This window comes from Phalacrocorax carbo, chromosome 21 (genome assembly GCF_963921805.1).
Source record: "Phalacrocorax carbo chromosome 21, bPhaCar2.1, whole genome shotgun sequence".
NCBI classification, from domain to species: Eukaryota; Metazoa; Chordata; class Aves; order Suliformes; family Phalacrocoracidae; genus Phalacrocorax; species Phalacrocorax carbo.
The window spans coordinates 7,912,151-7,932,373 of record NC_087533.1 but is presented as its reverse complement, the minus strand read 5'-3'; the positions used below and the strand labels follow the sequence as shown (position 1 = coordinate 7,932,373).

Below are 20,223 nucleotides of genomic sequence, written 5' to 3'. Positions count from 1 at the left end.
GCGAGCGGTGGGCGGGGCCGCGGTGGGCGGGAGCAGACAGACAGGCCGACCTCTAATTGAACACATTTTATTTGGGGGTCGCAGCCCCAAAAACTCGGGCCCCGCCGCGGGACGTCAGCAGCACGCCCCCGGCGGAGCCCCCCACGTCTTGGGGCTGCCCTGGCTCCAGCGCAAGGGAGCCCAGCTCCAGGGCAAAGGGCCCGGCCCCAAACCAGTCCTGGTCCCCAGAGTCATGGAGGGGAGGAAGGGGTCCAACGGCCCCCTGCTACCGGCCCGAGGCACCCCCCGACTCATAGCCCTCCGTCTTCATGTCGTTCAGGCCCAGGTCTTCGTTCTGCTCAAACGTACGCTCGTAGCGTTCCACTTTCAGCTCCGGGTCCTCCTCCGGGGCGTACACATTCTGCGGGGCGAGACGGAGGCTTCCTTCGTACCCCTCTTCGCAAAGGTTTGGGTACTGGCGCTCTTCAGCAGCACGCCAGCGATGGGCAAGGGGCTTCAGACAGGATCAGGCCCCCACCACGAGCAACAGTTGTCCGTCACCCCACAGGGAGCACGACCCGGGCCAGACCAGACCACCCCCTTCCCAGCCCTGGATCCCAGTGAGCCGACACTGCTCCTGTCTTCCTTCCCACCACCAGCAGTTTCCTTTCCCTGGAGAGAGGCTGGAGCCACCCACTGACTACCAGAGCCCCAAAGGGAACCCTGCCCACCAACAGGCATCAGGGAAATAGAGAAGAAAAATCCACTCAAAACCCTCAGCCGGCTCCAAGGGGTTCATCTCGTGAGGGCACAACGCCGTACCTGAAGATAGCTGTTGCCTGCAGGGTCATCCATGATGAAGTGAGCCTTTGTCTTTCCCTCTATGATCTGCAGAAAGAGAGCACGTCCAGGCATTAAGGCTCTTTCTGATCCTTCAGCGCTTCTGACAACAAGACGTTTGCAGCCCGCGTTAGACGGTTATAACGCTTTCCTCAGTTAAAAAACAGTAACAGCTTGATAAAATGAACGAGGACACGGCAGGGCAAGCGTGGAACAGCTATAAAAGGTACAGCAACACTTGCCGAGAAGTTCAGCTAAACGTACTTCGTAGCTGCAGCTGCGAACACATTGCAGAGCATGGTGAATTAAGAGCGCGCTCACCTCCTGCAGCTTCCCAATGAACTCTTGCAGCTTTTCTGTTTTGCTGGGCGTAGAGCTGTCACCCAGCGTGAAGGGGTTTCTCTCAACCTGGAAGAGCAGGCCCGTTCATTCAGCCAGCTGAGCGGCACCCTGTCCCACAGCCAGGCCAAACAGTAACGCCGAGGGTCTGAGCTCCACCGGGCCGCAGCGCAGGACCACTCACCAGATCCCTGATGTCCTTCAGCAGCCCTTCCAGCGTGGTGAATTTCCCCCCCAGCGCTCCCATGCCCAGCTCGAACTCCAGCTCCGGGATCTCCACGCTGCATGTCTCCGACTGCAAGGGCGAGCACACCATGAGTCCCCGCGGGCGGAGGGCTAGGCCCCACGCACCCACCGCGGGAGGACAGGACAGGCAGCCGAAGGCACTGTACCTTTAGGATATCCCTCGTCATGTCGGAAGGGTCCGTAATCCGAAGGGTGATCCGGGTGCCTTGCGGTTCGATGGCTCCTCCGGACTTCACCTGGGAACACCCAGCAGTCAGCCTCACGGAGTTTTATACTTAAGTCAGGCCACGGCGCTTTCAGAGGGTCTACCCTGGCTGCTCAGAAGCTGCTCCAAGCATGGGGACAATGCCAGGGGACCTCAGCAGGTGCAGAGATGGCTGATTTGCCCCAAGTGGAGTTCTTCAAGACCAAATTTCCCCCTTCACTTGTTCAGGAAGGCAAGCGAGACCCAGCCGCACGTGCCAACCACCGCACAGCTCGCAGTCTGGCCCCCACCCAGAAGCAAGGCAGGCAGCTCTACCCAGCACAATGCACCCCGTGACGCTGCCCGTAAATCCAGCCTCCTTCTTAGGCTGGCTTCCCCAACAGCCGCACTGTGAAGCGGAGGCCAGGGACTCTCTGAGAAACACCTACCCACGAACGCAGAGACCACATTCCCCCTCCCCACCACCCCCCAAAAACAGGTCAGCAGTTTTCCAGCTCACCTCGTTCGTCCTGTGCCCACAGGAGTCGCAGTTTGTGGCCATGATAATCACTTCCTTGAAGTGTGGGATTTCTGGAGCAGGCGGTCAAGGAAAACTCCACAAAAGGAAAGCCTCAAAGAAGCAGTCGAGGCCCTCTTCACAGCCTCAGTCCTTCCCAAGGTATGGCAGGAGCTTGCTGGCAAGTTGCGAGCAGCACCGAGACAGATTTGCACCCCGACAGGCTCCGCCAAGGGCACGGACCTGCACCCACGCCCCCACTCAAAGGATACGCACTAACTTCATATTTGTGTTAGCCGGAGCGTTGCACTCGGGACAGTTGGTGTTGAACTGCAGGACCTGGGTCACAGGAACAGAAAGGAGGATCAGAAAGTCCCGGCCAGCCCAGAAAGCCTGGCCCGGGTGCCAGTCACCCACGCACGGCCACCACTGCACCGCGAAGTCACCCACCTCATTCCTCAGATCCTCCGCAGAGTCAGCTGGCTTCTCATCCAACTCCTCTCCCTGCAAGAGGGGACACCAGAAGCAGCTTTAGCTTCGGTTCCTTAATTCAGGGTCTCCCAGAGAGCCACGGGACAGATCAGCCCTGATCCCCCGGGCTGAAAGCACGTACGGGCCCGCCAGCCTTGTCCGTGCGGCAGGCTGACGAGGCAGCAGCGGCAGCTCCCCGTTACCTCCAGTCCCAGCATGGCAGCCTGCTGGGGTGTCCTCCGGTAGTGAGTGACCACCAGCGCATCGTCCTTCTGCGGTGCGCGAGGGTTCTCCACAAAGCTGTTCCCTGAAGGATCGTCTATGATCTACGGGACAGCAAAGCTTTAGGAAGCCATCCCGCACTCCCACCATGCAGAAAGGGGTCGCACTCATGCGTGTACTCACAAAAGTGAAGGAGGAATGTACTTCTTTCAGCTGCTTTAGTTTACCAATGAACTCATCTATTTTACTTGCCACCTCTTCGTCCGTCGCCTGCAAAAGAGGACACGTTTGAGCCTGATGCCGGGGGCAGCCTGGAGCGGGAGACAATGCCGACACCAGGGCAAACCAGAGCGCCCTGCGCAATGCCAAGAGGCAGAGGATGAACAAAATAAGCATTTGCCGAGCGGGCGCCGCTGGGGAGCTGCCCTTTTCGCAGCACCTTACCCTGCGAACGGGCTGGTCCTGCTCCAGGCCCGCCACAGCTCGGTCAATTATGCCTTCGATGGTGGTAAGAACTTGAGAAGGAAAGAAACGGCACCATTAAGTAACCACAGCGGTGCTACCCACCCCACCGGCTCGTACCAACCCCGGCAGCCTCCGCACATTGGCCCTCTCAAGCTTATTTGACCCAACGAACAGGAGGCCAGGTCCTTAACCAGTGCCTACAGCAGACTCGCCGGCACGCCGAGGGGCGCAGGCTGCTACCCACCTCCCTTCTGGGTGAAAGCGGGGATCTCAAAGTCCAGCTCTGGAATTCGAGCCGTGGCGCAGTCGGTCTTCACCACCTCCCTGTTCATGTCCTGCACGCGAGAGTGGAGGAGCAGCGTTAGGATCCCCAGTGGGACCAGGGCTCCCGCAAGCTAAGCGCCCACGCCGGGGCACGCAGCGCCCACCGAAGCGGCGGCGTTAGCTCCAGGCCAGCTTTAGCAGCCTCTCCATTCGTGCAGGAGCACACCGGGAACATGCGTGTTTTGGGCCGTAAATGGTTCCTCCCGAACAAACAGCGCTATTTCTCAAACAGCACAGAAGACAAACACTTTATCGCTCGAGCCAGACCAGGCTGCAAGGGACAAATATGCATGCAAGGCATTGGCACGGCGGCTCCCCACTGCCCTGGCAGACGTGATATCCCAAAGAAAATAGAATTTTCTTCTAAGTAATAACAATGAATAACATGAGCCTGGCAAAACAGAATCCGAGGGCCAGAGAAGGAAGCTGAGAGATAGAGAAGCACTTGTTTTACAACTACATCATTGAGGAGAGCTGAGACACTGATCAAACGGAACATCCCGCCACTGAAGACGCCAAGAATAGGGTGAAAAAATGTATAGTCAAGGAGAACAACTAACAGGGACGTTGATAAGAACTAAAAGAAGTGTCCTTTAGCTGAATTATCCTCATTATAATACTAAAAATCAGGCCCATAGGCCAGGAACTGCCCCCACTCAAATAAGCCCCTCACTCTCTGAGCGTGCGTGGTAAACTGAAAGGGAGCTGTACCTTTAAGTTGAAATGAGAAAGAAATTAACCAGTTATTAGCTGGGGGGATGAATATTAGCTGTGGCTGACACGTTGCACTGTATAAACGCCTTGTCGTTTCTCGGTGCGGGGTGCTAGCTTTGTGGGTTACCACCTAGCACCCATCTTTGTGCAAAAATGAAACGAATAAAATACTCCCGCTCTGTGTAGTTTGGCGTTTTGCACCTGGGCGAAGGAAGTCGCTTTTCGGGATAACCGACGGGCAGCACCAGCCCCACTGCTGGGGACGGAGAGCCCCGGCTCACCTGACGAGAGGTGACGGCCAGGGTGTAGCGTACGCCCTGCTCCTGGATCCTGCCCGCCGACTGGATCTCCGTGTTGGACCAGGAGCAGCTGTCGCAGGCGAAGGAGCTGACGATGATCTCTTTGAAGAAGGGGATCCTGGTGAGCAGGAGCCGCGTCACCCCCTGCGGCAGCGAGGGGCCTCGTGGGAACCCGTATCCTCGGGGCGACGTCTCCCCAGTCCCGCAGCTCTGCCACCCCGCTCCCCAAGCTCCCAACCTCCTCCCACCCTCCAGCAGGTCCTCCTTCCCCCCCCCACCGCCCCCACGCACATCCCCCCCGCCTCCTCCATCGCTCCCCGCACCCCAGCCCTCCCCATTCCGCCGCTCCCCGCTCCAGGACGAGCCCTGGCCCCCGCCAGCTCCTTTCCCCGACCCCCAAAGGTGGCCCTCGACGCCCGGAGGCGGCTGCAGGCCCAGGCCCAGGCCCCGGCCCGGCCCCCCGGCCCCCGAGGCCCACGCCCGCCCCGCCGCCTCCCTCACGTTGCGGAAGCAGTTCATGCACAGCGACTCGATCTCCGCCGGCCGCTGCTCGCCGTCCTCGGCGTTGAGGGGCCGGAACAGAGACCCCCCGCCCATCCCGGCTCCCGCCGCCTCCACCGCTCCCAGCGCCGACATCTTGCCGCCGCCGGAAGCGCGGCGGGGCGGGCGGTCACGTGAGGCGGCGGGGGGCGGTCACGTGAGGCGGCGACTATGGCGGCGGCCAAGATGGCGGCAGCCAGGGCCGGCCCGGCGAGGCCCGCCCTGGCGGCGGCTTTTATTGCGGCTCATCTTGGCCTCGCGGCTTAGGCAGGCGTGCTCTTTGCTGGGTAAAAACTGGCTGGGTGGCGGAGCCCAGGGAGCTGCGGCGAACGGAGCTAAACCCGCTTGGCGGCCGGTCACGAGCGGGGTTCCCCAGAGCTCAGTGCTGGGGCCGGTCTTGTTTAATATCAGTGATCTGGATGAGGGGATTCAGTGCGCCCTGAGTAAGCTTGCAGGTGACACCAAACTGGGCAGGGGTGTCTCTGCTCGAGGTGTGATCTGCTCGAGGGTAGGAGGGCTCTACAGACGGACCTGGACAGGCTGGATCAATGGGCTGAGGCCACTTGTGTGAGGTTTAACAAGGCCAAGTGCCGGGTCCTGCCCTTGGGTCACACCAACCCCAGGCAGCGCCCCAGGCCTGGGGCAGAGGGGCTGGGAAGTGCCCGGCGGAGAAGGCCCTGGGGGTGCTGGCTGACAGCCGGCTGGGCATGAGCCAGCAGTGCCCGGGTGGCCAAGGAGGCCACCAGCCCCGGGGCTTGTGTCAGCACTGGGGTGGCCAGCAGGGGCCGGGCAGGGATGGGGCCCCTGTGCTCGGCACTGGGGAGGCCCCACCTCGAATGCTGGGCTCAGGTTTGGGCCCCTCCGGACAAGAAGGCCCTTGAGGGGCTGGAGCGTGTCCAGAGAAGGGCAGCGGGGCTGGGGCAGGGTCTGGAGCACAGGTGTGCTGGGGGGCGGCTGAGGGGGCTGGGGGGGTTTAGCCTGGAGAAGAGGAGGCTGAGGGGAGCCCTTCTCGCTCTCTGCAGCTGCCTGAGAGGGGCTGGAGTGAGGGGGGGTTGGTCTCTGCTCCCAAGTCACCAGTGATAGAACGAGATGAAACGGCCTCAAGCTGCGTCAGGGGAGGTTTAAACTGGATATTAGGAAAAAAAATTCTTTACTGAAAGATGGTCAGGCACTGGCACAGGCTGCCCAGAGAGGTGGGGTGTTCAAAAAAAAGGTGTAGCCGTGGCACTTGGGGACATGGTTTAGGAGGCCCTGGGGGTGTCGGGTTGGGGGTTGGACTTGATCCTAGACGTCTTTTCCAACCTTATTGGTTCCAAGATTCTATGACTGAGCCGGTCCCACCCCCACCACCCGCTGCCCCTGCGCTCCCCCCAGGCAAAGCCCACTGTCCCCCTCCCACTGCTGCCCCCACCGCACCAGCCCTCTGCCCCCCCCACCCACCCCAGTGCCACGGTTCCCCCGGGCCGTCAGCGGGCCTCGCCGCCCCGCTCGCCCAGGCTGTGGGCCAGGTCTCTCCAGAGGGCGTCGAGACGGGCATGGAGGTCCTCCATGGGCTGGGGGCTGTCCTGCAGGTCCCCCGGGTAGGGAGGCCGGGAGGAGGAGAGCTTCAGTCTCATCTCCTCCGTCTCCTGGTCGAGGGCCCGGGTGAAGTCCTGGATCTGGAGGTATGTCTCCCTCCGGAACTCCTCCACCTGCCGCTGCACCTCCCGGGCCAGGTCCTCTGTGTAGCGGTCTGTGGGGGTCGGTGGCTGCCGGAGGCTGCCAGGGTAGAGGCTCAGCTTCGCCTTGAGCTGCTCCAGATTCCCCTGGATCTTCTGGTGGAGGTCCCTCGCATTCTGGGTCAGCTTCGCGGAGAGCTCCTGGATGTACTGGTTGAGCTTCTCCGGGCTGGCCTGGGTATGAGGGACAACGTTCCTGTGCAGCTCCTCCACGTTGCGGTGGATCTCGGTCACCAGCCTGTCCGCGTAGGGGCGGAAAATGTCCTTCACCTGGTCGGTGTGGAACGCGATCTTGTCGGCGTAATGAGCCACGAACTTCTGGACCTCGTCCGCGCCCTCGAGGAGCTGAGCCGTCACCTCCCGGCTGGGCATGAGGCGCCGCCGGAGCTCCCGGGCTTTCAGGGACACCTGGTCCAGCAGCTCCTCCGTGAACGGCTGCAGCCGGTAGCGAAGATCTTCCAGGTGCTTGCCGACCTTGTGGTGGGCTTCGTCCACGTACGGGGACAGTTTCACCCTCAGGCTCTCCAGCTCTTTCCTGATGAGTTTCCGCAGGCTGTCCGAGTCGTGGTAGAGCCGGGGCTGGAGGCCCCTGTTGAGGGGCGCCAGCTTCTCCAGGAAGTTTTCCATGTAGCCAACCCCATCCTGAGTGCTTTCCTTCAGGTTTCTGCATGAGACAGCACACGTAGTTACTGAGCACCCCTGACTTACCGCGGCATCTCTGCCCTGCCCTCACACACCCTTCATAAAAACTGTTGAGAGCCACAAGTGCCGTTCCCGTGAGCTTTTCTGTTCCTGGGGAAAGAGAAACAGGGGCCGACCCGTGTCGGTGGGGCCCGGGGGGAGCTTGCGGAGGGACCACAGGCAGTTACCCAGGACGGGCGCTGCGAGGCAAGCCCCCGGAGCAGCGTACTCACGCAATATCCCTGCCCAGCTTGCTGCTCTGCGCCTGCTCCGGGCTGTCCTTGTCGCTCGTCAGCTGGCTGAGGTACTCCCAGAAGCCGCTCCTTGCCAGCTCGGCTGGCGACACTGTGGGCAGGAGGGCAGCGGTCAGCGGGGTGGCCGGGGAGCTGCCCTGCCTGCGTCCTGGCTCTGCCCCGGCCCGCCGCCGCCCGCCATCCATCCCCAAGCGAGCTCCGACGCTTGGCACCCACCCAGGAAGGTTGCCAGGAGGGCGAGGAGAAGCGCAGCCTTCAGAGGCATGGTCTGCCAGGCCAGCGTGCCGCTGTGCTGCAGGGAGAGGGAGGAGAGGAACGCGTTAGCTCACGCCGCGGTGCAGGTCTCCTCTCTGAGGGCTCACGGGTCAGTGATCCCTGCGCTTTGCGCCTCCCCCTCGCTGCTTTCCACAAGGACCTCGCTCCTGGGGTCCCCCCTAGCGCAATCGGCACCCATGTGAAGCAGCGCCCGGCTCCTCTGGCCGGACAAAGTTAAACCAGGCAACGAGGTCAGTTTAGCCCCTGCAGGGCTACCCACCGGTCCTCACCCAGCTCCTGGTTGCCTCCCGTGTCCCTCCTGCCGGGAGCCGGCCTGCGGCTCCCCTTATATACGCCCGGCGGGCGGCAGAGGAGCGCGGGCGATAAGGCCCACCTGCAGGGGTAGGCTTTTTGGACCTCACTCCATGTAAACACAACGTGGAGGTCTGCAGACGTTCCGGAGAGGTGACGTGGGGGCCGGTCATCTGACCGCCCCCTGCCCCTTCGCCTGCCCCGCACCGCTGCCGTCCCACCGGCCGGCTGGCCTGACCTCGCTGCGGCCGCAGGCAGCCTTAACCCCCTCGGGCCTGCGAGGCTGCGCTGCCCTGCTCCTCCCTGAGCATCTCCCGGGCAGAGATCTCCCACCGGAGCTGCTCCAACGCCGGCCGGGCGCCATCCTGCTGGATCAGCCCTTGTTTTCCCTGTGATAAGGGATATCTGATGCTTGCTCTGCAGGATTCTCGGGATGAGGCTGACCCTGCCCTCGCAGCCGACCTTTGCATCGCAGAGCAAACAGTGGATGGGAGCTGCTGGGGTGGCGAGGGGGTGCAGAGCAGCAGGAGGGAGGCTGGGATGGGGACACCAGCTGCAGCTCGCCGGCTGGCAGCTCCTGTCACAGGGGCTCGCAGCCCAAAAGGCGAGGAAAGGGAGCCTGGAGCCCCAGGATGGGGCCAGGGTGGGTGCGGGAGGATGAGCCTGGCTCCGGCCGTGCCAGGGAAGGGTGAAACGAGCACAGTGGCCTTGCCTGCAGCCCGGGCAAGACAGCACGCCTCCCATGTGGGCTGCCTGCTTGCAAACTGCCAGCTGCATGGCCCCGCTTCCCGCCGGGATACCAAACCCAGCGGTTTTGGTGTATGTCCTTTGCAAGTTGCTTTTCTCCCCGGGAAAAAGAATGGCAAATTTTTCAGCTCAGCTCTCTTCTGCGTGAAGAGTGCCGGCTGCTGACGTCAGGCTTTTAAATCAGGAGAGCACTGCAATGTTTGCGCTGAAGCAACCCAGCAAACAGGGCCCCGCTGGGACCAACGGCTCCCCGGTGGGGCTGGGGTGCGTGGTCGGGGCGCAGGGCACCCTATGGTGGAGGGCAAAGTCCGCCACACCGCAGGGGTGAGACTCCGAGCAGTCGCCAACACTCCTCCGCCACCAAAGTCCAACCCTGCTCCCTCAGCCCTGCGGACACGCGGGGTTGCCCTGAGCAGCCCCGGCCGCGCTCCCATCCCAAGGCTCCTGCCACTGCAGCCCACATGGGGAGTCCCTCTGCCGTGGGAGCGGTCCTCAGGGGGCATCCGCCAGTGTCTTGGGCGCTTGCTGTTGCCATAGCGCCAGTCCTCCTCTTCTCCCTGAGCTGGGAAGCTCCTGGGGAGAAGGGCTCTCTCCCGCCAGTCTGGCATCAGGGCACAGTCCCCGCAGGGCCATGGGGTGGGGGGATGTGGTGACCGTCACCCACCCAGAACAGCCTGCAAAGACCCGTCCCCCACGGCGGTGGCGGCTGGCCCCGCTGCAGTGAGGATGCTCGGCTGTACACCAGGGCTCTGGGCCCGCCAGAGCTGTGGGCTCACCTCGCTGCCCCCAGCCCCCCCACAGTGCCCGCATGCCTGTGCCGGGACCGAGACCCCCGCCCGCTTGGCCCACCTCTGTTCCCTCTCCCAGGTGCACCAGGACCCGAGTTCGGGGGTGATGCTCTCCCCTTGGAGCAGCTGGACCTCGTGCCCCTGGTTGCCCGTCCCGGGGCAGGACAGCGGGCTGTGGATGAGGCGGACAGACACAGACCGGTACATGCATCACAAGGGGTCAGTTTATTTCTGCCATGGGCAGCAGCTGCGAACACTCGCGGTGAGGGGGTACGGATGGCCACCCCACGCCCCCTCCCCGTGGCACTCGGGGTGGGGGGGTCTCAGTTCTCCGCCGGCTGGGCAGTGCTGAGGAAGGCGGCCACCTTCTCCCGCACCTCCTTCTCCAGCAGCTCCAGGTGGTCCTCCACCCCGGCAGCGCCCGAGTCCAGCTTCCCCCGCATCTCCTCCAGCCGCGTCACCAGCTGCTGCCCGAAGGCCTCGCCGAAGGGGGCTGCCTGCTGCCGGAAAGCCTCCAGCGTCTGCCCCACGCGCTCGTCCAGCTGCTGGGCCAGGGGTGCCAGCCGCTGCCGCAGGCTCTCGGCGTCGCTGCCCGCCACCTGCCGCAGCTCCTGGGCCAGCGGGCTGAGCTGGGCACGCAGCTCCTCCGAGCTGGCGGCCAGGCGGGTGCGCAGCTCCTCCGCCACCCGCTCCATCTGCCCCGTCAGGCTCTCCAGCTGCCGGTTGAGGCTTTCCTGCACCTCCTGGGTGTAGGGGCTGAGCCCCTTCCGCAGCTCCTCCACGCTCTTCCCCACCTGCACCTTCAGGTCGTCGGCCAGGGGAGACAGCCGCTCCTTCAGGCTCTCCACCCCGCCGTCGATCTGCTGCTGCAGCCGGTCAGCGTAGGGGCTGAGGGAGGCCTTGATGCTCTCGGTGTTGCCCTGCAGCTTCTCCCGCAGCTCGGCGGCGTAGGGCTCCAGCGCCTGCCGCAGCTCCACGGCCCCGCGGTCCACCTGGGAGCGCAGCTCCTCGGCGTAGGGGCTCATCTTGGCTTGCAGCTGGCGGATGTTGGTGCCGATCTGCTGGTGCACCTCGTCGGCGTAGGGCGCCAGCTTGGCCTGCAGCTCCGCCAGCTCCTTACGGATCTGCTCCTTCAGCCGCTGCGAGTCCTGCGCCAGCCGCGCCTGCAGCTCCGTGGCGAAGGGCACCAGCCGTTGCTGCAGGTCCTCGGCGTACGAGTTGATGCTCTGCAGGTTGCTCTTCAGCAGGGTGCTGGGGAGAGGGGGGACGTCAGCACCCCGGCGCACCCACGGCCCCCTCCCGTGCCCAGCACCTCCCGGCTGCCGCAGTGACCCCCCCATCAGCCCACGGCTCCACTCACTTGAGCTGCTTGGTGATCTCGGCTTGCTGCAGCTGGTCCACCGTCTCCTTGGCATTGCTGCCCAGCTCGGTGAAGTACTTCCAGAGCACGCTGGCCACCTCGTCCGGGCTGACGTCAGCCCGTGCCCCTGCAAGCGGATGCTGAGGTCAGCACTGGCACGGCCCTGCTCGGCGGCTCCCCCGGGGTCATCAGGTCCCCATCCCTGTCCCAGGGCAGCATCACCCTCCCGGCATCGGGCACCCGCACGCCACCTCACCTGCAACTGCAAGGAGCACCAGGACAAGGGCGGCCGCCTTCGGAGACATCCTGAGCGCTGGGGACGCCTGCAGGAGCGCAGAGCAGAGATGAGGGGAGCCCCGGGGACCAGCAGCCCCCCAGCCCCGTGCCGCCACCACCAGCTCTCCCCACCTCCCCACTGCAGCCGCTCACCTGCGCTGCTGCTGGGTGCGGGTACCTGCTGCGCCGGGGAGCGCCTGGCTGCTATTTATGCAGCCCGAGCGCCCTTGGCGCCTTCCACGCAGGCCTGTGACACAGGCCCCGGGCTTGGACTTTAGCAAGGTCGCGACGTGGAAGCGCCTGACGTGCACGCAGCCCTGACATCACCCGCAGCCCTGCCAGCTCCCAGCAGGGCGTCAGGGCAGAGAGGGCTGGGGGTACGCACAGGCACCCCAGGGCTGAGCGGCTCCTGGGGAGAGGGGCCCCGGGGGAGAGGGGACGGCGTGCCGTGGGGGGCAGCCCCCCGGCTCCGCGCCTCCGTGGGATGCAGCAATGGCCCCGCCGGTGCTGGCTGTGCAGTACCCAGGTGTGGCAGGGCACAGGGGCTGGGGTATGCTGCGGGGACCTCTCGGCCCGGCTGTGCTGTGCCGGGGGTGCGCGGTGGGGCAGGACACGGGCTCAGGGAGGGTGCTGTGATGGATAAGCAGGGGCACAGGACACTGCGCGCATGCAGGATAGCACCTAGGGCAAGCCCCGCCGCAGGGAATGGCCAAGACCCCCCAGCTGTGGGACGTGACGTCCAGGCGGTGCCAGTGTGCCCTTGACCAGAGATGGGACCCACGTGTGACCCTGGCCATGGGCTTCAGGCTCTCGGCACACGCCTCGGGTTCTCAGCCCACCCGCTCCCCAGTGGACCAGCTCCAGGCTGGAGACTGGGGTGATGTGGGGCGAAGGGCACAGCCAGGGATCAGCCAGGCGTCACCGATGCCAAGGTCCAAAGAGCCGTCGTGGTGTCGCACAGGCACACATCACCCGCCTGCGCTTTCCCGGGCGGCATCCGCCCCAGCCGAGGCAGCCGCACGGTGCCCCGGCACAGCCGGCCCGGTGGCATCGCGCCCGGGGCCGGTGCCGCTGGATGTCACCCTTGTGCTGTGCGCGCCCACGCCAGCCCCGGGCCTGTCCCCGCGACTGCCCTCGCCGTGGTGCGCCCCGCAGCGCGCACCGGGCCGGCTGCGCACACGCCGGCGAGCACATGCACACGCATGCACACGCATGTGCGCGCATGCAGGCGCATGCAGAGCCCCTAGCCAGGCCCCCGCAGCCTTGGTCCCCGAGGCATTTCCCAACTCCTGGCCGGGAGGCAGGCCCCTCTGCGGCAAAGCTGGCAGCGGAGCGGTCTCTGCAGACGCGCCCCCTCCCTGGCCAGCCCCGCCGCCCCTGACCTTTGCACAAACACCCCCGGAGGCGGCTGTGAGGAGGGTATAAAGTGGGAGCCCGGGGCCGCCCCCGCGGAGCACAGCCCGGCGCAGGTGAGTGGGGAAGCCCCCGGCGAGGGTCATGCCAGGAGGGGGATGGGGACGGGGTCGAGGCCCTCGCGGGCGTGCGGGCCCCTGGCTGCCACCCGCGCCATGTGCTCTGCTCTCTCCCCAGCCATGAAGGCGTCGCTCCTGCTCGTGCTCGTCTGCGCGGCTGTCCTGGCGGCGGGAACAAGTAAGGGGTGGGCGAGGGCTGTGGCGGGAGGAGGGGGATGGGGCTCGGGGTGCTAGGGTGCGTGCACGGCGGGGGGGCACAGCCCCATAGCCCCATCGCCCCGCTCCTGTGCCTGCAGGGACCGACACGCCCAAGGAGCCGGAGGCGCTGGTGAAGAAGGTGCAGGAGTACGCCCAGAAAGCCGTGGCCATGGCCAAGAGCGCCTTCACCACGGTGCAGGAGTCGGAGGTGGCTCAGCAGGCCAGGTGCCCCCACGCCCCCCCGCCAGCCCGAGCACCCGACCCTGCCGCCCCACTGCCTGCGGGGGACCCCAGACAGTGCCCCGCTCTGAGCCCCCTCCCCTTACAGGCAATGGCTGTCGGACAACGCCAACCTCGTGAAGGAGCGTCTGGCCAGGCTGAAGGAGCAGCTGGTGGAGCTCTGGAAGCCGACGCCAGCCAAGTAGCCCTGCCAGGGGCTGGCCGGGGGCCATCTGGGCTGGGGACCCCCCAGCTCCCCACCCGCTGTCGCAGTTCTTGCAATAAAGCGGCGCTGAAGCAGACGGCTGTGGCGGCATCACTGGGGGGTGGTGAGGAGGAGCGTGCACTGCGGGGCAAGGAAGGGCTGGGGCAGACGCCTGCGTGCCGCGGCATCACTGGGGAGGTGCCGCCACCCCACGTACGCGTGCTCAGGGGTGCTGCTCCCCCCAGCCGTGAGGATCCGGCGCCTGCTAACCAGCGCCTGCCCTGCTCCACCGTGCTGGCAGAGCCCTTTGTGCAGGGGGAGCCGTGGCGGGGCCGAGCCTGGCTGCACCCTGGGCAGAGCTGGGCTCCGTGGCAGGGGTAGCCCAGGGCACCCACCCACCAGCTCCCCGTCCCCCCCACTCCCACCGGCTGCCCCCAGCAGCCCTGCCCGCAGCACCCCACGCCCCCAGCACTGCGCACGGGCTGCCCCCCTCCAGCATCCACTGCAAAGACTGAGCCAGCTCCAATAACTTAGGTCAGGTTTATTCGACAAAAGGAAGGCAAAGCTGAGATTGGCACTGGTTTCGGGGCGGGGAGGCGGTGGGAGGGGAGGAGGGGGTTCCCCAGGGAGGATGCCCCAGGGCTGGCCTGGCCCGGGGCTCCCGCAGCCTGTCCCCAGAGCCCTGCCCCAGGGGCAAGCACCCCGGGCAGGGCAGGGAGCGGCCCTGGGGCGGCTGTGGGAGAGGGACCGGGGTCAGTCCCTGGCTGCGCCGGCCAGCAGCTTAGGCCAGGCTCTTCTGGAGGTCATCCAGGAGGGTTATGATGCGGGTCTTGAGGCTCTCGGCGTAGGGGGTGAGACGCTCCTTGAATTCCTCCATCAAGGGCGTCACCTTCTCGCGCAGGTTGCTGAGGTGCTCCACCACCTTGGCCTGGTACTCGGCGGCCTGGGGGATGCCCTTCTCCCGGATCTCCTCCAGCTTCTGGCTCAGCTTCTGCCGCAGCTCGTCGCTGTAGGGCGCTACGTTCTTGCGCAGCTCCTCCACGTGCCCGCGCAGGCGGTCCCGCGCCTCCTCGGCCACCGGCGCCAGCTTCTCCTGCATCAACGCCACCTTCTGCTTGGTGAGCTCCTTCAGGTCCTGGGCCACGGGTTCCAGGCGCTGGCGGTACTGCTCCAGCTCCTCCGTCCACTTGGCAGAGAACTGGTCCAGGAAGGGCCGGATCTTGTCCTTCACCTCCTCCAGGTCCTTGGTCAGCTCCTGGCGCAGGGCCTCCGTGTCCTTCAGCCACATCTCCCGCACCTCCTTGTAGTAGGGGGCCAGGTCCTCCCGCAGCTTGGCGGCGGCTGCGCTCAGCTTGTCCAGGTTGTCGGTCAGCTTCAGGCTGCGGGGAGCGGAGGGAGGTCACGCACGGCGCCCGGAGACCCCCCGGGGACCCCCCACCGGCCCCCCGCCACACGCCCCCGCCCTTACTCCAGCTGTTTGCCCACGGCGGAGGACTCCAGCTGGGCGATGGCATCCTTGCCGCCGGTCTTCACCGTCTCGAGGTACACTTCCATCAGGTCCTTGAGGCGCTGCAGGGGCGCCTGGGGTTCATCATGCTGCCAGAAGGAGCGGGCCTGGGTGCCTGCGGGGAGAGCGCGGCGCGCTCAGGACGGGCTGCCCGGCGGGACCGCGGCGGGACCGCGGCGGGGACGGCCCCAGCCCCGGCCGGCGCTGCCCCGGCACCCGCCCGGCTGCGGAGGGGAGCGGGGAGCCGCTTGGCCGCAGCCTGGCTTGCGAAGCGCTTCGCAAGGCAGGTGCTTCCAGCAGGGCTCGCGTCGGGCTGGGCCGCGCCGTCCCGCGCCGTCCCGCGGGGCTTGCGGGTGCCGCCAGCCCAGCCCCGGCCCCGCTTGGACCTACCCGTCAGGCAGAGCAGGGCGAGGGCCACCACCACGGCTCTCATCTTGGCGCCGAACCTGGGGGCAGAGCGAGCGAGTCGGGCGCGGGCAGCGCCGGGGCGAGGGCGGCCGCGGCGCGGAGCGAGCCCCCCGCCCCGGCACGAGGGGTCGCCGGCGGCGGGGCGGGCTCTGCCGCGGCCCGGCTCTGGCCCCGCGGGGCTCGGGAGCCCCTCGAGCAGCGCCGGCTCTTACCAGCTCTCTCCTGCCGCCGCCGCGCTGCCGGCCGTCCCGTCTGAGCCGGCCGCTTCCCCGCGCTGCTATTTATGCAGGAGGGGGCAGCTCCCACCGGAGATAAGCCGGCGCCGCAGCCCGAGAAGCCGCTCCCCGGCACGGCGATGTGGCGCGCAGGGTTCAAGGATCGCGCGCGGGGGCCGGCGCCGGGCAGCGCCGCCTTGGCAGGGGCGGCGAGCGAGCAGGGGCTCCCCGCGGACGCGGCTCGCCGGCCAACGCCGGCCTGTTTACGCTCCCGGTGACCCAGATTCCCCGCTCTCCGCGGCGGCCCCCGGGGATTGGCCGGCAGCCCGGGCGCAAGGCTTAGACCCGCGGGGACCTGGCCTGCCGTGCCCGCGGCCCCCCGCGCCGGCCTCCCCCGAGGGCCGGAGAGACCCGCGCGGCTCGCACCACCCCCCCTCCCCCGGTGCGCGCCCGACGCAGAGGCCGCGGGCGCTGCGCCCCCCGCGCCAGCCCTCCCTGGGGGCGCGGGCAGCACCCCGGCACGGCCGCGCCGAAGCCCCGCTCGGCCGCCGCGCGGCCAACGGCGCGGGGAGCGAGCGGCCGGGGGAAGGCGCCCGGCGAGGGGGCTCCGAGGGGGCGCGGGGCGGCGGCGGCGCCGCAGCCCGCCGGGGGCACAGCTGCCCTCCCGCGCCTCCCCGCCAGAGCCGCCCCGCTCCTGGGAAAGGCGCTCCGGGCGGGCGCGCTCCGCGACGGGCGCTGGACGCGCAACCCCTCGCCTCCCGGACCGGGGGGACCGGGGGGACCGGGGGGGAGGCCGCGGGTTCGGCGCTGCGCCCCCCCGCAGGGGTAGAGCGGGGCGGGCGGGCAGCTCCGCAGCAGGCCCGGGCGGGCTCCCAGGGCCTCGGAGGCGAGGAAGCGGGCAGGGAAGGCCGGCCGGCGATCCCAGCCGTGCAGCAGGCCAGGAGACGCTCGGTGCTCGGGCTGGGCAGAGCAGCGGGGGCGTGGGGAACCCCCGTGGCAGGGGGCCGCCGGCGGCGGCAGAAGAGGAGGCGGCAGCTCCGGGGCCAGATCGGGGACACGGCGGCTCCGGAGCGGGCTTTCGCCCCCGGCCGCCCCAAGCGCCGAGGCTGGTCCGCCTCCGCGGCGGGCGTCGGGCAACAAGGCGACCGGGAGACGAGGGAAGATCATAATCATGGTTTTATTTGTCATGATCCCACTGTCCAACTAATTGACTAGTTGCAAGTGACCCACAAAAAATGGACTGAAGATTTACCCAAACTTTTTTTTAGTCCAACATAAATGAGGAGGAAAAAAAATACTTCTGACATTTCCAAAAAACAGAAATAATAGCAAAGTATATTAATATACATTCAACATATACTGCGCGTATTGATTACTACAATACAAAGCAATGATAAAAAAAAAAGTGTGATACTGCGAAATGGCACGGTTAAGCGAGTCCCTGCTGTTTCGGATGCTTGCTGTAGGGTGGCCGTCGACTCTCCCAGAAATACAGTGTCATGTAAACAAAAGGAAAACGAACCAAAGGGACAGAGCGAAAGGCTTTCAGTGTTTCCCGCTCGGCCCGGCGGGCCCCGCCTGGCTCCCCGCGTCCCCCCGCGGAAGCACCGGCCGGGGCGACGCCGCTCGGCGGCCGCAGTTTCTCTCCCCTCTGGTTTTCGGGATGGCAGAGCCGGTTAGCCTTCCTTGCCCCGGGCCGGGGAGGGGGGAGGCCGGGAGGGGCGTGGGTAAGGATAGCAAAGTCACCTCTGCCGTGCTGGTTTCACACTTCCTTCTGTGCAAATTCAGGAGGGCTGGGTCGATTCTTTCCTTTTTTTTAAAAAATATTCCAGAAAAGTGTCAATAAGAAGAATCTGAGCTGTAGCTTGTAAAGTCCCAAAGGCGATGATGACACCAAGTGCTCCCGAGCCCCGGCTGGGGGGGGCTTCGCACTCTATCCGTCAAGGAAAGGATGGAAAGAAGGACACAGAAGAGACCTACGCACATTGGAACTGTATAAAGGAGAATACCACTGTCGCCACTGGCACGAGAGAGAAAAACCAGTCACAAGTACAATGTCATTAAAAGAAATAAAATACTTTGAACAAAAGGTGCAAGTCACAATTCATATAGAACAGAATCTAGTTAAAAATTTCTCTCAAACAGAAATTCCTTTTGCCTTTTATTAATAACAATAATAATAAAACAACATTTACCAAAAAACAATTCCTACATGATCAGGAGGAGAAGCCAAGAAAACAAAGAAAAATCCGTCTTCCCTACATTAAGCCAGGAAAAAGAAAGGAAAAACAACAAAACAACCCCAAGTCGTACGCAGATTTGAAAAGAACAGGTTGGGGCGGGCGGGGAAGAGGCGATCCTTTCAGCACACTGACAGACGGAGAGAAGGAACTAAAGCAGACAAAGATGAGACAAGAAGCGTATTGCACCAGGGGTGGGTGCTCCCCGCCGGCCGGCCGGCCGAGCCCCGCGCTGGGACGCGCGACCTGCTGCCGCCGGGGCCGGGCTGGCAGCGTCCTCGCCCCCGGCCAGCGCCGCCAGGCTCGGGTACGGCGGCCCTTCCCCGGCGCAGAGGGTCAGGGAGCGGAAGGACAGCACGGCCTCCGCGGAGCGGCTCCGGATCCCGTCCGCCGGGGCCCCGCTCCACGCACCCGCCCGCTCCGCTCCCCGCCAGGGCAGGTTCCAGGGAGGCGTCAGTCCGTCCGCTCGCGCTGCCGGGAGCGGAGGCCCCGGTCAGTAAAAGCCCTCCAAACCAGACTCAGTGCTCAGGCTCCGTGAATCCTCTGCCGACGTGTAGGACTCAGGTTCTCTGGTTATTTCTGTGATAGCTGGAGTTACAGGCAAATATGGCAAAAATTAAAGAAACCAAAGGAACAACACACTGGATGAACTGATTATGAGGAAAGGGGCCATGGTATTCCAGTTAGTCAGAAATACTACGGCAATTTGGCGCAACGCTGCTAGATACTGTTGGTTTAAAATGGACCTTTTCGTTTCAAAGCTGTACGCAAAACCTGCAAGAGAGAGAGGAAGCAGAGACGTTAGGAGACGCCCGAGCCTGGCACTCCCGCTTCCGCAGCCCTCCACCGCATTCCCGGCCCCCAGACCCGCAAAGCTACGCCCTGGGAGGGAGACCCTCCCAACGCACCGGGGCTCTGGAAGAGCTGCAAGGGCCTGGAAGGAGGGGTGCTGCCCCTGAACGAACAGGGGGGCGGCGGACAGCCACCAGCGCGGGAGCCCAGAGCCGACGCGCTCTCCCCCAGGCTCGCCCCTCGGAGCAAGGGGACAAGCAAGGGGACACGCACGGAAGTCAGGCCGACAGGCCTTTGGGACTGACCCCAGGCGACCCCAGGCGTGCCGCTGGAAAGAGAGGGACACCTGAATACTCACTCCCTCCTGGTTACACCCCCGCCTGCTCCATCCCGAAGGGCACCTCCGGGTGCTTGTAGCTCAGCAGGACGTCCGTAATACACGTCGATGGGTAGCAGGAGGTGTTTAGATGCTGGTTGCCATCACCGAGGCTGGGATGCTCTTGACCTTCCAAACTCTCCCCGCATTCTGTAAGGTCCAAGAATGACATCGGTTTGCACAAGGAGCTCTGGGCAGTTACAGCTCCAGCACCGGGATCGGGCCAGCCCTGCTGCCGTGGCCTAAAGGGTCGCATCGCAGGCGGAGCTGCCCTGCGTTTCTCTGGGAAGCCCAGACCACTGCCCCCACAGCCCGGGCTCCGCCCGGCAGCAGCACCCGAGAAGCTGCCCCCTGGTCAGCCCCCACCTCCCTGCAGGCACCGCTCACCTGGAGGAGAGGTGGCTTTGCAACGCAGGCTGCGAGCCGCTCCTCTCGGTTCCTGCCCCAGGCCCCAGACAGCAGCCCACACCCCCCGTGCCACGTCTCTGCAGCTCCTGAGCTCCGGGCTCAGGCCAGGTCCTTACCCTCGCTCTCCCGGTCGCGCAGCTGCTGACTGGCCATCAGCGATGACTGGCTGAGGACAGCGTCGGACATCCGAGCAGAGCTTAGTGCTTTTCCTGCCATTAAACTCATGCCAGGCAAGTTATCTAACTGCACCTGCGGAGACAGCACGACATGAGTCAAAGGGGGCTCAGGAGGAGGCACCCCGCTGCTCCCCCAGCTCTCCGACAGGCTGCCCAGGGCGCCTCTGCAAGCCTTCAGCAAGGGTTTATAACTACAAGTAAAAACTGGACGTCAGGTACAGCTTCGGTGCAGCCGATGGCCCCTCAACACTAGCCTGGGCTGGACAGACCGAGTCCCTTCCAGACCTACGCTGAACTAACCAGGGAAGAGCCCTTCTCATGTAGAGCGGAAGGGAGCCGTAGCAAAGAACACATCAAGATTTGGGCAGGATGGTTGCTGGCGGCCCAGCACACAGGGGGAGCGGAGCAGCCGCTCTCTGCCCTCGGTCCAGGCCTGGGCTGCCACGGCCAGCTCCTTTAGCGGCACCGCAGAACTG

General features: G+C 65.2%; 6 protein-coding genes across 9 annotated transcripts in view; 1 reads left to right on the top strand and 5 right to left on the bottom strand.

Annotated features, from left to right (window-relative positions):
- Positions 1-47: 47 nt before the first annotated feature.
- ZPR1 (ZPR1 zinc finger) lies at positions 48-5,288 on the bottom strand. 2 transcript variants are annotated; one of them, XM_064470995.1, is made up of 14 exons: positions 5,102-5,284; positions 4,583-4,744; positions 3,508-3,598; positions 3,243-3,313; positions 2,982-3,068; positions 2,780-2,902; positions 2,556-2,609; positions 2,378-2,444; positions 2,109-2,179; positions 1,551-1,640; positions 1,343-1,453; positions 1,141-1,227; positions 802-867; positions 48-400 (listed from the first exon to the last, which is right to left on the bottom strand). In XM_064470995.1, the coding sequence occupies exons 1-14, from the start codon at positions 5,234-5,236 to the stop codon at positions 266-268; spliced, it is 1,350 nt and encodes a 449-aa protein (XP_064327065.1). In that variant the 5' UTR covers positions 5,237-5,284; the 3' UTR covers positions 48-265. The 2 variants fall into 2 exon arrangements, with proteins under 2 accessions (XP_064327065.1, XP_064327066.1); XM_064470996.1 differs by lacking the exon at positions 48-400 and having other exon boundaries at positions 849-922; positions 5,102-5,288.
- A 1,257-nt stretch (positions 5,289-6,545) lies between these two features.
- APOA5 (apolipoprotein A5) lies at positions 6,546-8,548 on the bottom strand. Of its 2 annotated transcripts, none has more exons than XM_064470997.1 (4): positions 8,339-8,548; positions 8,010-8,085; positions 7,773-7,884; positions 6,546-7,522 (listed from the first exon to the last, which is right to left on the bottom strand). In XM_064470997.1, exons 1-4 carry the CDS (start codon positions 8,531-8,533, stop codon positions 6,607-6,609), a joined length of 1,299 nt encoding a protein of 432 aa, XP_064327067.1. In that variant the 5' UTR covers positions 8,534-8,548; the 3' UTR covers positions 6,546-6,606. The 2 variants fall into 2 exon arrangements, with proteins under 2 accessions (XP_064327067.1, XP_064327068.1); XM_064470998.1 differs by having other exon boundaries at positions 6,548-7,522; positions 8,329-8,426.
- A 1,553-nt stretch (positions 8,549-10,101) lies between these two features.
- Positions 10,102-11,725, bottom strand: APOA4 (apolipoprotein A4). The gene is made up of 4 exons (XM_064471000.1): positions 11,685-11,725; positions 11,512-11,578; positions 11,256-11,382; positions 10,102-11,146 (listed from the first exon to the last, which is right to left on the bottom strand). The coding sequence occupies exons 2-4, from the start codon at positions 11,558-11,560 to the stop codon at positions 10,219-10,221; spliced, it is 1,104 nt and encodes a 367-aa protein (XP_064327070.1). The 5' UTR covers positions 11,561-11,578; positions 11,685-11,725; the 3' UTR covers positions 10,102-10,218.
- Positions 11,726-12,920: 1,195 nt separating this feature from the next.
- On the top strand, positions 12,921-13,722 carry APOC3 (apolipoprotein C3). Its single transcript, XM_064471004.1, has 4 exons — positions 12,921-13,000; positions 13,122-13,181; positions 13,300-13,426; positions 13,530-13,722. The coding sequence occupies exons 2-4, from the start codon at positions 13,124-13,126 to the stop codon at positions 13,624-13,626; spliced, it is 282 nt and encodes a 93-aa protein (XP_064327074.1). The 5' UTR covers positions 12,921-13,000; positions 13,122-13,123; the 3' UTR covers positions 13,627-13,722.
- Positions 13,723-14,146: 424 nt separating this feature from the next.
- On the bottom strand, positions 14,147-15,855 carry APOA1 (apolipoprotein A1). Its single transcript, XM_064471001.1, has 4 exons — positions 15,753-15,855; positions 15,523-15,578; positions 15,094-15,247; positions 14,147-15,004 (listed from the first exon to the last, which is right to left on the bottom strand). Exons 2-4 carry the CDS (start codon positions 15,563-15,565, stop codon positions 14,407-14,409), a joined length of 795 nt encoding a protein of 264 aa, XP_064327071.1. The 5' UTR covers positions 15,566-15,578; positions 15,753-15,855; the 3' UTR covers positions 14,147-14,406.
- Positions 15,856-16,913: 1,058 nt separating this feature from the next.
- The window catches only part of SIK3 (SIK family kinase 3), an 89,345-nt gene continuing 86,035 nt past the window's right edge, over positions 16,914-20,223 (bottom strand). For both annotated transcript variants that reach the window (XM_064470993.1, XM_064470994.1), the window contains 3 exons: positions 19,688-19,820; positions 19,146-19,313; positions 16,914-18,769 (listed from right to left, as the gene is read on the bottom strand). In XM_064470993.1, coding sequence (XP_064327063.1) covers positions 19,156-19,313; positions 19,688-19,820 — 291 coding nt within the window. In that variant the 3' untranslated portion in view covers positions 16,914-18,769; positions 19,146-19,155. The remainder of the gene's footprint in view (positions 18,770-19,145; positions 19,314-19,687; positions 19,821-20,223) is intronic.